We start from the raw sequence: 14,838 nt of genomic DNA, 5'->3' as shown, positions 1-14,838 counted from the left end.
ATGGAGGTGGGGGCTGGCCTGGAGCTCCCTCGGCCCCAGGCACAAGTGGTGTGCAGCCTCTTCCCCCAGTAGCCTCTCCAGCTCAGGCTGGCAGTGGCTTCAGACTTGGGACCTGGCAGACTGTGTGGCTGTGTGGGCACAGTCCCTTTCTGCCTCAGTTTCTCCATTGTACCGGGGGGCTAGAGACCTGGGAGGGCAACGCTCAGCTGGAAAGGAAGCTGGGAGAATGGGGGCTATGGGGGACTGTGTGGGTGGGACTCCAGCCCACAGCCCCTGCACCCTGTGCCCTGCTAGTCTGGTGGAAGGGTCACCTCAGTGGGCCCTCACTCCCCCCAGCCACCTCCCAGCTGGGCACCCTGTGGCCCAGGCAGGGCAGGGCACAGGCCAGTGTCCCCAGGAGAGAAGGAACCGTCAGCACAGGAAGAGGGAGGCAGACACGCAGCAGGGATGGGCAGAAATGCAGGTGGAAGGGACCCCCATTTCCCCAAGGCCCCCAGTGGCCTTTCCAGGACAGCAGGCCCTAGGATTGGACAGTCTGATGGGCACTGGGTGTGAGGGGCTGGTCACAGGCTCTGTCCGTATTCCCCACACAGTGGTCTTGTCATCCTGGGTGTCTGGGGCTCCAGTTGCCTGCCCCCTGAGCACACAGGGAAGTTGAGCACCTTCCTGGCCCCCTGCCCTGCACCAGCCACCCCCAGGCCGGGCTTTGGCTGAGCCGGGACTTGAACCCGAGTCCTGAGTGACATTGCCTTGTTTTTCCCTTCCCTCTGCCTCTGGCCCCATTCAGCCCCACTTCTGTGCCCTGGCTGCCCACAGTGTCCTCTGGCTCTGGGGATGCTGAGGTGAGCTGCTGCTGGGTGGGGCTAGGTGAAGAGAACAGAGTTGGGGGTTCCACCCTGGCCCCCTATCCCGCTAAGCCCAATTAGGGGCAGGGGGTTCTGCATAGGCCTGTACTGTGCTGTCCTGGCTTTGCTGGGATGCGGGATGCCCTGGGAGTTCTGCACCCCAGCCCCTGCCCCGGGACAGCAGGTGCCCAGGGGACAGCCCTGGGCGCTGGAAGGGCGCTGGCCATGGTGGGGTGGGGTGGGGGGCATTTGTTCCAAGGCTTACGGTGTGGGTGGTGGGAGTGGCAGCGAGGGAGTTAACAGCAGCCAGTCACCCTTCTCTGGAAGGAAAAACTCCCCATAAAAGCCCTGCTGCCTGGCCTCCTGCCAGGGCCAGACCAGAAGCTGAGAACTGGAAGCCCGGGCTTCGGCCAGCTCTGCCTCTGCGGTGGATGCTCCAGGAGGCAGCAGCCCCTCCGCAAGCCCTCCAGCCACGCACCCGCCTGTCTACCTGGCTGCCTGCTGTGCGTCTGGAAACCTGTCTGTCTGTCCTGAAACCTCGACTCTGTCCAACTGTCTCTCTGACCTTCCTTCTCTTACTAGCCTCTGCCCAGCCTATCTCTGACCTCGTCTGTCCATCTGTTCAATCATCTGTGAGTCCATCTGCACACCTTCTTGGCCACTCATCCACCCATCTCTCTGAGCATCTGTCTGCCTTCTTCCTTCCCCTCTCCCCCCGGGCTGCAGAGCCATGGCAGGGGGCCATGGGGCCACGATCAGCCTGGTCCTGCTGGGGCTGGGGCTGGGGCTGGCCATCATCTTGTCCACTGTGCTCCTCTCTCGGCGTCACTGTAGCCCCCAGGCCTTTGCCCACGCTGCAGTCGCTGCCGACTCCAAGATCTGCTCGGACATTGGACGGTGAGTAAGTGGTGGGTGGGAGCTGGGTGGCCCTTGGCGCTGGCCCCTCCCGGACACTTTGTGACCAGTGGTGAAGAGTGTAGAGAAGCACATGTGCATGCCTGCTGGCATGTGGGGGCCACGTGGATTGGGCTCCAGCAAGGAAGCAGCCCCAGGACACAACCCTTGCACAAACCAGGTAGCATGTGACTGATGGAGGTTTGAGGGTATCGATAGCGTGGGCAGAGCAGAGGTGGTCTGTGAGTCAGTCCTACTCCAGGGCGCAGGAGGCCCAGAGAGGGCACTGCTATGGTGTCACTGGTTTGGCCCAGGTTGACCACTTCGGAGAGGCCATGACAGTTTTCCCAGGCTGGGGTCTTCCCCCAGGGGGCATGGGTAAGGGGCTTCAGGGGCTCAGAATGTGAGTACTGGCCGGTGCACAGTGCTGCCCGGGGCCAGTCTCTGCTGCTGGCTCGGGATCTGGGATACCTGCTCCTGATGATACCATGTCCCCAGGGGTATCGGGGTCTGGAGTCAGGCCAGAGGCGAGTGGAGTGATTTTGATGTTTGGTGGGCTGAGTGAGGGGGGCTGTGGAGAGGGGCCCCAGCTGGCATTTCCCGACCCTCTTCCAGGAAGCCCAGCCCATTGTAGGCTTCCACTGCCCACTGTGGCGGGACGTGGCAGGATGCCCCTCTTGGCCCTGCCCCAGTCTGGGCCTGTGGGAGCCCTGGCTAGCGTCCCTTCCCTGCCAGCCAAGTCTCCTTTCTGGAATAGCTGCCTCAAGGGCCCTTGTCAGGATCAAAAGTGCTTTGTAAACCGAAGGGGACTGTCCCGGGGCAAGGGGTGTGTGGCCGAGTCCCACCCAGGGTACACTGGGCAGATGGCATCCGTGCCCCCTTCATCCTGGGCTCACCCCTCTTCCTCATGGCCTCATTCTGCTTCATTCATTCCTTCCTACTTCGTCTGCCCTGCCTCTCCCGCTGCCCCCTCTCTGCCTGCTCCTGGTCTGATCCTCTGGGCTCTACTCAAGGCTCCCTGTCCCCTCCCCCAGGGCTCCCTCTAGGGTAACAGTGGCTAAGAGTGGCAGCTTAGGGACATGTGGGCGGGGGGGGCAGGCAGCTTGGTCTCCCGAGGGGGCTCCCGGGGGACAGGAGCCCCTCCCATGCTCTGGAGAACTGCGCAGGCGCCGTGCCCACCTGAACCTACATTTGCAAAGATGCAAACAAGTCAGGGTTTCAGCCGCAGGGACACTGGGAGGGGAGGCGGCCCCCAGGGGTGGGAGGCTGCTGCCACGTATGTCTGAGGTGGGTGTGGGCCCGCTGTGTCTCGCCAGGTCTTTGCTTCCGGGGGGTCTCGGAGGCATGCCCTGCTGTGCGCGGGAGGGCGCAGAATTGAGGTGTCTGCTCCGGGGCACCCCCTGCAACTCCCGCTGGTGAGGAGGGCGGATGTGGTTTCTCCCTATGTTCTGTGTCCCGCCAAACAGCGCTCCACTTCCTGTCTGTGTTTTTAAGAAGCCAGCAGCAGGGGGTAACCTGGAGCGTCCCCAGCTGCTGTGGAACAGGGTCACCCACCCCGGCTGGGCTGAGGGCCTCCCAGCTGAGATCACACCCGCGAGGGCCCCCGGCCATGCTGCTGCGGGGTCTGATGGGGGCCGCCCGCTCACAGCCTCCTCTCCTTCCACCCCCCAACCCCCATCTGCCCTCACCAGCAGGGCCTCCCAGACCAGCCTCCTCCCCCTCATTAGCACTGGGTGCTCTTGGTGGGGCTGGGCCTTCTGCTGCCGCAGAGCCTGGTGGGAGGGCTCCTCAGTTACCTGAGTGAGGACCCTGCACCACGCCTAGTGGACAAACAGGAGACACATGGTGACAATAAGGGTCCTTCTCCTCTGGCCCGCCACCTTCCGGCGTGATTGGCCCAGTGTATTAGGCGTGTGGGCAGACTGGGTGTTCTGAGGCTCCGAGTGAGTGCTTGTCATCTAGGTAACCTGTGTGACCTTCAGGGTTCATGGTGGCTTATAGGCTTTGTGACATCTGTCTGCTGTGACCGCTCAGAAATGCCACACAGGATCCTCAGGAGAGGATTCATTGTTCCTTCCCAGGAGGCACCTGCCTGGTGTCACAGTGCAAGCAGGCCCAGCTGGAGTTGTCATTCTCTGCTGTCCCTGCAGGGAGGGAGACTCACCTGGGATGCAGGAGGGTGAAGCCCTCCCAGGGTCCCCAGAACCCCAGTGCCCCTGGGGTCAAATCCTAAAGGCCAGAGCATCCTTGGTCACATGAGTAGTTGTAGAGGAGCCTGGCAAGGGCCCAGAGCGCTTGTCCTGTGGGGCACTGGGGTGTGGGCTGGCACTGGGCTGTGTTGGTGGGGAGGGGTTGGCCCCCAAGGACTGGGTCTTGTCAGCCGCTCCAGACTGTCCAGGGGTCTGTGGGTCATGCCTTCGGTGCAGAGGAGAGCAGGGACTCTGGACAAATCACTATGCCCAGTGAGCCTCGGTTTCCCCACCTGTGAAATGGGGCTGGTGTCCGCACCTCCCTCGTGCACGTGCAGGTGATGAGGCTCAGAGCTCGCCTGGCCCAGAGGAGGTGTCCCTTGATGGCAGCCACTCTGACCACTCACTGTTACAGTGGCTTGGACTGGACGTGGTCGGACCCGCAACAGGGGACCCAGCTGTGGGGAAGGCTCCGAGAGCACAAGGGTGTGGTCCCTTCCTCCCTCCCAGCCCCTGTGACCCCAGTGGCTCTCTGGACTCTTGGCCAACTCACCAGGAAATTACTGCATTTCCTTCCTGCTGGGGCTCAGGAGGGAACAGCCTGCTTACCTGGGCACTGTGCACACGCGCGCGTGTGTGTGTGTGTCTGAGTGTGCGTGTGACAGCAATGATGGTGACAGCAGCTGCCTGGCTCCTTGGGGACAGGCATCCGCTGGCCAGAGCAACCCCCGTTCACAGCTGAGGAGACCCAGGCTCAGGGAGGTCAAGTCATGTGCCTGGTGTCACCCGGCTGGTGAGGAGGAAGCCCAGCCTGGGTGGCCCTGAGCGTGTTTGTGGCTCATGGTGGTGGGCATTGTGGATGTGTGAAGGTGTGTGATGCTACTCTACCAGCCGCCCCTCCACCTGCCCGCCATTGTCCTGGGGTTCACGGCGGTGACCAGGTGGTCGAGGCTCTTGTCCTCGTGGTGGGGGAGACAGACAATAAATCCATACCTGGTGCTGAGGGGTTGGAAGTGATTATTGGTCATTCTGCATATCCTCTTCTATAAAGTTTCTGTTAAAATCTTCTGCCCACCTTTCTATCAGGTGCATATCAAATGCATTTTCTGCATTATTAAGACAATCAAGTCATTTTTCTCCCTTTTAAAAAGTACAATGGACATTAAACCACCCTTGCATTCCTGGGACAAACCCAGCTTGTTCATGATTTAATATCATTTTTATTTATTATTAGGTTTGATTTGCTAATATTTTGCTTAGGATTTTTTTTTAGATTTTGAAAAAAAATTAAGTTTATTTAAGTTTATGTATCTATCTATTTACATATGGAGGCACTGGGGATTGAACCCAGGACCTTGTGCTTGCTAAGCACATGCTCTGCTGCTGAGCTGTACCCTCCCCACTTGCTTAGGATTTTTCCCTTTATGTTCATGATAGCTACTGGTCTGTAATTTCCCTTTCTTACCATGTCTGTGTCACAGGTTGGTATCAAGGTTATACTGGCCTCATAGAAAGAGCTTGGAATTAAACAACAACAAAAAAAGAGCTGGGCAATGTTTTCTCCTTTTCCATGGTTTGCAAGAGTTGGCTTTGTTTTGCTGTTGTTGTTTCTTGTTCTTAAAATTTGTGTTGCTCCTAAAATGTTTGGAAGAGTTTACTGGTTAGTCTTCTGAGCCTGAGTTTTTTGTGTATATGTGGAGGTTTTAAGTAACAGATTCTGTTTCTTTAATAAATATGAGACTATCAATTTTTATTTCTTGTTGGGTGAGTTTTAGTAAGTTCTTTCCAAGGAATGTGTCCAGTTTATGCACGTCGTCATGTGTACTGGCATACAGTTTTTTATCTTTTTCACGTCTGTAGGGTCTGTAATGCATCCTCGTTTCCATGCTTGATATTGATAACTAGAGTTTTACTGTTCTTGATCTTGATAAGGGTTTTTTTATCAGTTTTATTCTCTTTTTGAAGAACCACCTTTTGGCTTTGTTGATTTTGTATAATTACACAATTATTATATATTTATTTCCTCTTTCACTAGTTTCTCCTTTATCTTGATTCTACTTCCATTGAGTTTATGTTGCTTTAAAAAAAAAAATTCCCCTTGAGATACGTCTTGGGAAACACAGATTATAAGGTGGGTACATAGATGATTGATCTTTAAACTCTCTTCTAATATATGCATTTCAAGCTATAATTTTCCCTCAAAGTGTTACTTGCCTGCATTCCACACGTTTTTTTTGTTCCCATAAATATTTATATTTTTATTTTGAAAAAGTTTTGCACCCACAGAACCATGGAAAGAGTACCCATATACTCTTCAATTAGAGTCAATAATTGTTTATATTTGGCCACATTCTCTCCCCCCACCCCCATATATCTATCGTTCTGCATTTTTGGAAAGTAAGTTGCATTTATCATGACACTTTTTCCCTAAATACTTAATACATGTATTTACTAAGAATAAGATTATTCTTCTGTACAACCTTAATACCATTATCACACACAAGAAATTTAACCTTTATACAATCGTACACCTAGTCCAATTCAGATTTTTTCCTAGTTGACCCAATCTCTCCCCCTCCCTTTCCTTCTTTCTTTTTTCTTTTCCTTTCCTTTCCTTCCCTTCCCCTTCCTTCCTTCCTTTCTTTTTTTCTTTCTTTTTTTCTTTTCTTCTTTCTTTCTTTCTTTCTATTTTTATTGAAGTACAGTCAGTTACAATGTTGTGTCAATTTCTGGTGCACAGCACAATGCTTCAGTGACATAGGAACATACATACATTTGTTCTCATATTCTTCTTCACCATAGGTTACTACAAGATACTGAATATGGTTCCCTGTGCTATACAGTATAAACATGTTTATCTGTTTTATATACATGTTAGTATCTGCAAATCTCGAACTCCCAATTTTTCCCTTCCCACCTCCTTCCCCCCGATAACCATAAATTTTCTATGTCTCTGAGTCTGCTTCTGTTTTGTAAATAAGTTCATTTGTCTTTTTTTTTTAGATTCTATGTATAAATACCATGTGGTATTTTTCTTTATCTTTCTGGCTTACTTCACTTAGAATGACACTCTCCAGATCCATCCATGTTGCTACAGATGGCATCATTTTATTATTTTTTATGGCTGAGTAGTATTCTATTGTGTAAATATACCACAACTTCTTTATCCAGTCATCTGTCAATGGACATTTAGGTTGTTTCCATGTCTTGGCTATTGTAAATAGCACTGCTGTGAACATTGGAGTGCATTATCTTTTCGAATTAAAGTTTCCTCCAGATATATGCCCAGGAGTGAGATTGCTGGATCATATGGTAAATATATTTTTAGATGCTAGCAGAGCAAGCCCAGATGGGGAGGCCAGGGCAAGGGAGCCAGGTTGCTCACTCTGTGCCATGTCCCCCAGAGCCATCCTCCAGCAGCGCGGCTCACCTGTGGATGCCACCATCGCGACACTGGTCTGCACTGGGGTGGTCCACCCCCAGAGCATGGGCCTGGGTGGAGGGGTCATCTTCACCATCTACAATGCGACCACAGGTGAGTCCACATGGGACCCCCATGGGGAGGGTGGGCTTGTCCACAGGTGCTCACAGTGTGGGTCTTGGAGACATCCCGAGTGTACGGCTGACCTGCCCGGTCCACCCAGGCCCTTTCCTGGGTCCTCTTGGTGTGCACCCCCCATCTCTGCAAAGCCTGTAACACAAATATTAGCACAGGGGCCAGCTCATGGTACAGAGAGAAATGGAGGCCCAGAGCAGGGCCAGGACCATCTGAAGGGGACCATGGCACACAGGGAGTGCCCCTGACCCCCCGCACACCCCGCACACCTCCAGGGCAGGTGGAGGTCATCAATGCCAGGGAGACAGTGCCTGCCAGCCATGACCCGGCTCTGCTGGACCAGTGCGAGCAGGCTCAGCCTCTGGGCACAGGTGAGAGCCTGGAGGGGCCAACTGCTCCCACCCAACCAGGCCACTGGGCTGGCCAGAACCCCCATGAAGGGCCAGTGCTCCTTGTGGACAGGCCAAGACACCCCAGCACTGGGGGGCAGCAGCTGGGGATGGGGGCGTTCTCCCGGGGGAGGGCTCTCTGAATTGGGAGGGGTAGTCCTAGCAGAGGGACCAGCCTGGCTAAAGGTCTGGAGGGTTCAGTGGAGGTGGGTTGGTGGTGTGGGGTTTGGGGGTCCTGGGGCCAGCTTTGTGCTGAGCATCACAGGCCTAGCTGTGGACTATGTACAGAGGGGCAGTGAGGGGCCACGGGAGTTTGAGTGGGGAGGGACATGGTACAATGTGGGCTCCAGGAAGCTCACTCTGGCTGCTGTTGCTGAGGGGCTAGACGAGGGAGGTTGGGGGGAGATGGGCCACGTGTGAGGGTTACAAGAGCCCTTGGGGGCCAGAGGGCAGGGTCGGGGTGGCACAGGGGCTGGGGCGTGACACCCTGCTCCGTGCAGGCTCCCAGTGGATCGGGGTGCCCGGGGAGCTTCGCGGATATGCCGAGGCCCACCGCCGCCACGGCCGCCTGCCCTGGGCACAGCTGTTCCAGCCCACCATCGCTCTGCTTCAAGGGGGCTTCCGCGTGCCCCCTGTCCTGGGCCAGTTCCTGAGCAACAGCCTCCTGCGGCCTTCCCTGTATGCATCCTCCCTGAGGTGAGCACCTCTGGGGGGCCCAGGACCCCTCCTCCAGTCAGGGGCCTTGGACGGCCAGTTCTTCACCGTCTCAGTCCTCAGACCTCTGGGCTCTGCGTGGCAGGATGGAATCGGAGGGGCTCAGGCTAGAGGGAGTTTACGCCCAGGTGATTGGTGTGGATTTGGGTTTGGCCACCACCCTCTGGCCCTCCCTCTGACTCTCTGGACCAACCGACGGGCTTTGGCCGCCCCACTTGCCCACCCTGCCAGCCCCCGACCAGGTCCTCCAGGAGCAGGGGGCACAGGCCTGGCGGGGGGCCTGGGTGATGAACGAGGTGAGAGGCACCAGCCCCACCCACTCCTAGAATCAGCCCCCATCCACCCCTGCACCTCAGGACCCTGGACCAGGACCACCTCCCCGTAGGGTTCCTGCAGGAGTGTGGCTGCCCTCCCGGAGCTGGCCTGCCCTGAGCTGCCCCCACCCCCCAGGCAGCTCTTCTTCAACGGGACAGAACCCCTGAGGACTCAGGACCCTCTCCCGTGGCCCGCGCTGGCCGCCACCCTGGAGGCCGTGGCCGCGGAAGGCGCAGAGGCCCTCTACACAGGGAAGCTGGGCCAGCTGCTGCTGGAGGACGTTGCCAAGGAAGGTCAGGGCGCTGAGGTCCCCCTGCCCCGCCAGAGAAGGAGGGGTCTGAGCTCCGGGGTTGAGGGCAGACCCTTCCCAGGCTCCAAGGGAGGCCAACTGCTCCCCAGGCTTGGAGAGGCCATGTGTCCAGTCCTGCCTACTGCTGGCCTCAGGGTCCCTGTGGTCAAAATCCCGAAGAAGTGGGGCCCTGTGGATTAGGGCCAAGGGAGGGGAGCTCTCGGTGGCCTCCTCCACCTCCCCCATGACTTGCCCACTTCTGGTCTCTGTCCACCAACCCCCCCCACAAGCCTGACCGCTGTCCACATGCCCCCCACCAGCCCTCTGGGGACGAGGGGAGCCCTGCCATGTGACCCAGGGTCACAGGTGATAGTCCCCGCCTCGGTTTCCCATCTTACACGGAGCCGTCTCCGTCCCACCCCAGGCAGCCGGCTGACCTTGCAGGACCTGGTGTCGTTCCAGCCGGAGGTGGTGGATGCCCTGGCAGTGCCCCTCGGGGACTACACCCTGTACTCACCGCCGCCACCTGCGGGGGGCGCGATTCTCAGCTTCGTCCTCAATGTGCTCAAAGGTGAGGCCCTAGGCTCTGGGCAGCCCTCACCTCCTCCAGCTCAGCTCCCTCCTCAGATGCTGAAGACGGGGCTGGGAAACGGGACAAGACGGTGTGTTCTGGAGCCAGCCTCTGGTGCGGTCCGTGCAGGAGGCTCTGCTGAAGGGTCTGGAGTCCTCCACCCACTGAGACCCCCCAGGTCACCTGGCCCAGGGCAAGGAGCAGGTGGCTCTGCAGGTGGTGAGCTGCCTGTCCAGTGTGTGCTTCCGGGGCTGAGGCCTGGCCCATTGCAGCCTGCAGGGTGGTGGCGGGGGGTGGTCCTGGCAGTGTCTGGGGCTGGGGCTGCCGGTATGGACTGTATTCATTCCCTGTGGCCGCCAAAACAAATGATCACAAGCAAATAACCAAAACCTGGTGGCTTAAACAACAGAAATTTATCCTCTCATAGTTCTGGAGGCCAGAAGTTCAAGGTCAAGGTGTCCTCTGGGCCCCATCCCTTCCCCGGGGCTCCAGGGGAGAATCTGTTCTTTGCCTCTTCCAGCTTCTGGCAGCAGCCGGCTTCCCTGGGCTTGTGGCTGCATCCGTCCAATCCTGGCCTCCGTGCTCTCACAGCCCTCTCTTCCCTGTTTGTCTGTGTTATGAGGATGTGTGTGATTACGTTTACCGTCCACCCTGATAAGCCAGGATAGCCTGCTCCTCTCAAGACCCCTAACTTAATCACACATTTTACTATAAAAGGTAATATTCACTCTTTTCCCATGTAAGGGAGTATTCACAGACTCTGGGGATTAGGACGTGGACAAGCCTGCCACCGCACACGATGACCACCCCCCCCGCGCCCACCCCCTCCCCAGGGTTCAACTTTTCCGCCGAGTCGGTGGCCAAGCCCGAGGGGACCGTGAACTTATACCACCATCTTGTAGAGACACTCAAGTTTGCTATGGGGCAGAGGTGGCGGCTGTGGGACCCTCGAAGCCACCCGAAGGTCCAGGTGAGTTGCCCTGGGCTGGTGGAGAAGCCCCTCCCCTGCCCCAGATGAGCAGGCCAGTGGGCACTCCATCAGCAGACCCCGAGAGTCTGGCTGGGTGAGGCTGGAGGGATGTATACAAGGTTGGTTCTAGAACAGGATGGCCCAGAGCAGGGAGGGTGCACCCCCTGGGGACTGCAGGGAGCCTGGAGTGGCAGGTATGGGAAGCAGTGGTGGCACTGCATCTCAGGGACCCTCTGCTCTGTGGGTCCCACCTGGCCCCTCCCTGACCCTGTCACCTGTCTGCCTGCCCCAGAGCGCCTCCCAGGACCTGCTGGGGGAGGCCCTGGCCCAGCACATCCGCCAACAGATCGACGCCCGGGGTGACCACCAGCTCAGCCACTACAGCCTGGCTGGGTCCTGGAGCCACAGGATGGGCACGGCCCATGTGTCTGTGTTGGGAGAGGATGGCAGCGCCGTGTCCGCCACCAGCACCATCAACACACCGTGCGTGGGGCCCGGGGGCAGGCCGGCAGGCCCCGTGCCTTCTCTCCCTAGACCCGAGCCCCCGCCTCCCCTTGCTGTGTCCGGGGGGCAACACTTCCTTGCTGTTCTCTCCCCTTCTTCCTTTCAAAAGAGGTCCTACCCTGACATCTCTGGCTGAAAAGGCTGCTGAGAGGGTGGCCCTGAGCCTAGATGGGGAAGGGTCTTGCCTGGGAGGATGACCTGGAGGGGGCAGGGTGGATCTCTGGGGCTGGGGCCAGGGACAGGACAGCACCTCCAGCATGCTGGAGGCGGTGCTAAAATGAGGGGCTCCTGGAGAGCTGGGGGGGCGAGAGGTGGGAGCCCACCTCACATCCCATCCGCAGCTTTGGTGCCATGGTATACTCACCACGCACGGGCGTCCTCCTCAACAACGAGCTCCTGGACCTGTGCTGGAGGCGCCCATGGGGCTCCAGAGCCACCCCGCCGCCCGGTGAGCCGGGTCCCAGGGTTGGGAGGGGAGGTGGGCGGCCCCTGTACCCACCTCACCTCGCCCAGCTGTGGCCGTGCAGTGGTGCATGGACGGAGATGGAGGGGCAGCCCAGGAGGGGACTGGCGGGTCAGAGCAAGGCTGAGGGTGACACCTGTCTGGCCTCCAGTTCCAGGCGAGCGGCCCCCATCATCCATGGCCCCGTCCATCTTGGTCAACGCAGCCCAGGGGTCGAAGCTGGTGATCGGCGGGGCTGGCGGGGAGCTCATTGTCTCCGCTGTGGCCCAGGTGAGCCCTGGGGCTCCTGGCAGGAGCGTGCCCCCGCCGGGCAGCCCTGCTGTCCCGGGGCAGGGAGGGGCTGGGGAGGGTGGCTGGTGCCCTACGCTCCCTCCCTCCTGCTCTGCGTCCTCCTCTCTCCCCCAGGCCATCATCCAGAAGCTGTGGCTGGGCCTCAACCTGCAAGCTGCCATCACAGCCCCCATCCTGCACGTGGACAGCAAGGGCCGGGTAGAGTACGAGCCCGGCTTCAGCCAGGTGAGGCCGCGTCCGAGCCCCCTAGGCCAGACGCCTCAGTGCCTGCTTCAGAGCCCAGGGGTGGGTCTCAGCTGCTGAGAGCCTTACACTGGGCATGCTTGGCTTTGGGGGCCACCAGGAGTTGAGCATCTCAGTGGGGGAGGCACCAGACTGGTCTTGTGGCCTCCAAGGCAAGGGACAGGGTGTCATCCATGCGTCTCCCTTGAGCACCCCAGTACCTTGGTCTCTGCTCTGTATGGGCCGTTCTCTCCAGAAGCCCGTTTCCCGGGTGCAGCCTCTCAGCCTCTCCCTCCCGTTTCCTCAGGTGATCTGCAGCTTGTGTCTGCGAGTTTATCTACAAAAGAGTCTATTAACCCAGGGAGTCTGCAGAGGACTTCCCTCCAGGCACCGCGGGCTGCCTGGCTGCTGGTTCTGATTCTCAGTTGCCCAGAGGAGCAGGTCCCGGAGCTGAAATCTCTCATCAGCTTCCTTGAACTTCTCTGGGCTGGCAGCTGCCCTCGTGAGGACCCAATTTAAAAGACTAGCAGCTTTTCAGGGCTCCAAGCTGCCTTTCCTTCTGAGCCTCTCTGGTCTCAAGGCTGCCTCCCAGGTCCCTTAGAATTCTGGGGACCACAGAGTGAGGGGCTTGGGTCTAAGGGGGGTGTATAGTCCTGAGAACCTTGGTCTTTGGGCCTGGGGACCTCAGTCCATCAGGCTCAAACTCTCAGGGTCCAAGATCCTCCCTCCCTCCCTGTCTAGGGTCCTCCCCTCAGCAGGACGTCAAGGGCTCCCCCCAGGGCTCATCCTCCTTGGCCCTTCTCCTTGACCTTGACTGAAGGTCTTTATTCTGTGAACACCATTCTCCAAGGACCTCAACTCTGAGAATTCAGACATGACAGTCTGGAATCCAGTGACCCACTAGCTGAGACCCTCAGCTCCCTTGGAGAGTTGGAGTGTTGGCTGTGCATGTCTAAGGCCTCCCAAGGAGAAGGTCCTCGACTCTGGGTGGAGACCTCAAGTCTCCCAGGGTCTTCCCGGCCAAGGCCAAAGACTGAGGCCAGGAGGGTCATTGTTCCCCAGGGCCTTGAAGTTTGGTGGCTATGACCCTAAGGAGCAGTCTCCGAGGACCACGGGTCCTGCTGTGGCCATGGGGACCTTGGCCTTCAAATCTAAGGACACTGGGTAGTTAGCACGTCAGGCGGAGAAACAGAACCCAAGGCGGTGATGTCTGGAGACCTCACACTGCTCACACTCAGGCCTTGCCAGCTGTCAGGTCGGAGGCCCTGGTCCTTAGGGCCCTGGTGGGTGAGATCTTCAACCTTAAGTAGGAACATGCGGCCAGAACAGAACAGGTCTCCACGCACCAGGAGGGTCACAGACTGGCAAGAGTGGGGACCACACCCGAGGCAAGGCACTCAGCGCCTTAGAAACCAGCACCTGGGCCCTGACGTCCTCCAATTCTGTACTCACCATCTCAGACCTGAGCCTTTATTTAGGGCCCGTGCTCTGAGTGCCTCACCTTGAGGACTGTGGGTGCCTTGGGCCTGGGGTCCATGTCCTTGGCCTCATGGGTGTTCAGAGCAAATGGGGTTGGACATTTCCGGCTGATTCCTCCACCAGCGGGGCCCTGAGGAGCCTGGTTCCCATGTCCCTGGCATCTGGGGTCTCCGTCTTCTCACGCTGGCAGATCCTAGGCTACCAGCAGCGCTGGCACCAGGGCGGGTCCTCCTGTTCAGGAGGGGCGGGAGCAGGATGTTGAGTTGGACTCTGCCTTCTGGAGGGCTTTGCTTTCAAGGTCCTCGAAATTGGAGGCCTCTCAGCTCCGGTCCCCAGTACCGACCTTTTTGACCGAAGCCCCTGGAGTCCTCAGGTGTCACCCTGAGGCCCAGGGTGTCTGTTTAGGACAGAAGCGAGCCTGCAGCCCCAGCTCTTCTAGCCTGGGTGCCGTCCTCCGGTCATGCTCCCCAGAGCTGGGCTTCTCCTCCGAGGCCCTTGGAGGGGAGGCTGCAGACTCCATGCCCTGCAAACACAGCTGCATCCAGCGCCCTCCAGCCTCACCCTGAACCCCTAGTCCTGCCTTCTCAGTCGGGGTCCTCAGAGCCCTGCCCGGGCCTGGCTCCTCTGTGACCTGGCCTCCTCTCCTTCCAGGAGGTGCAGAAGGGGCTCCAGGACCGAGGCCAGAACCAGACTGAGAGGCACTTTTTCCTGAATGTGGTCCAGGCTGTGTTCCGGGAAGGGGCCTGCGTGTATGCCGCCTCAGACCCCAGAAAGGGTGGAGAGGCCTCAGGCTACTGAAGAGGCTGCCACTGCCTCCCGTCCCCCGTCCATGTGTGCCCAGGCTGGCCTGGCCCATGGGACTGAGTGCTCTGGCAGGATCTGGACCCCTTGGCCGGGTGGTCAGCCTGGGGCTGCAAGAGGTGGGGACAGCCGGGCAGATGGACTGTGGGGGCCGAGCCCTCCCCCTGAGCCCCCTGTGGCCCTGCCCTGGCCCCTCCAGCCTTCCCAGGCCTCTCACCCAGGGCTGTGCCCCCCACCCCTGACCCCACTCCCTACCTGTGTATCCTCCAGCCCAATATTAAAGAATAGACTTCACTGTGGCCCAGTTCAGGGTCTTGGTGTGGGAGGGGCCCTCAGAAAGCTGGGG

General features: G+C 58.5%; 1 protein-coding gene across 2 annotated transcripts; it reads left to right on the top strand.

The window, feature by feature from the left end:
- The first annotated feature begins 1,150 nt into the window (after positions 1-1,150).
- GGT5 (gamma-glutamyltransferase 5) lies at positions 1,151-14,786 on the top strand. Of its 2 annotated transcripts, none has more exons than XM_031442331.2 (12): positions 1,151-1,742; positions 7,333-7,463; positions 7,760-7,855; positions 8,374-8,569; positions 9,038-9,195; positions 9,616-9,762; positions 10,596-10,732; positions 11,025-11,215; positions 11,578-11,684; positions 11,851-11,969; positions 12,105-12,215; positions 14,343-14,786. In XM_031442331.2, the coding sequence occupies exons 1-12, from the start codon at positions 1,576-1,578 to the stop codon at positions 14,487-14,489; spliced, it is 1,707 nt and encodes a 568-aa protein (XP_031298191.1). In that variant the 5' UTR covers positions 1,151-1,575; the 3' UTR covers positions 14,490-14,786. The 2 variants fall into 2 exon arrangements, with proteins under 2 accessions (XP_031298191.1, XP_064337104.1); XM_064481034.1 differs by lacking the exon at positions 1,151-1,742 and adding an exon at positions 1,769-7,240.
- Positions 14,787-14,838: the final 52 nt, after the last annotated feature.

The sequence above is a fragment of the Camelus dromedarius genome, chromosome 31 (genome assembly GCF_036321535.1).
Source record: "Camelus dromedarius isolate mCamDro1 chromosome 31, mCamDro1.pat, whole genome shotgun sequence".
In the NCBI taxonomy this organism is placed as follows: Eukaryota; Metazoa; Chordata; class Mammalia; order Artiodactyla; family Camelidae; genus Camelus; species Camelus dromedarius.
Note: the sequence above shows the minus strand (reverse complement) of the source record. Positions and strands in the feature narration are given on the sequence as shown.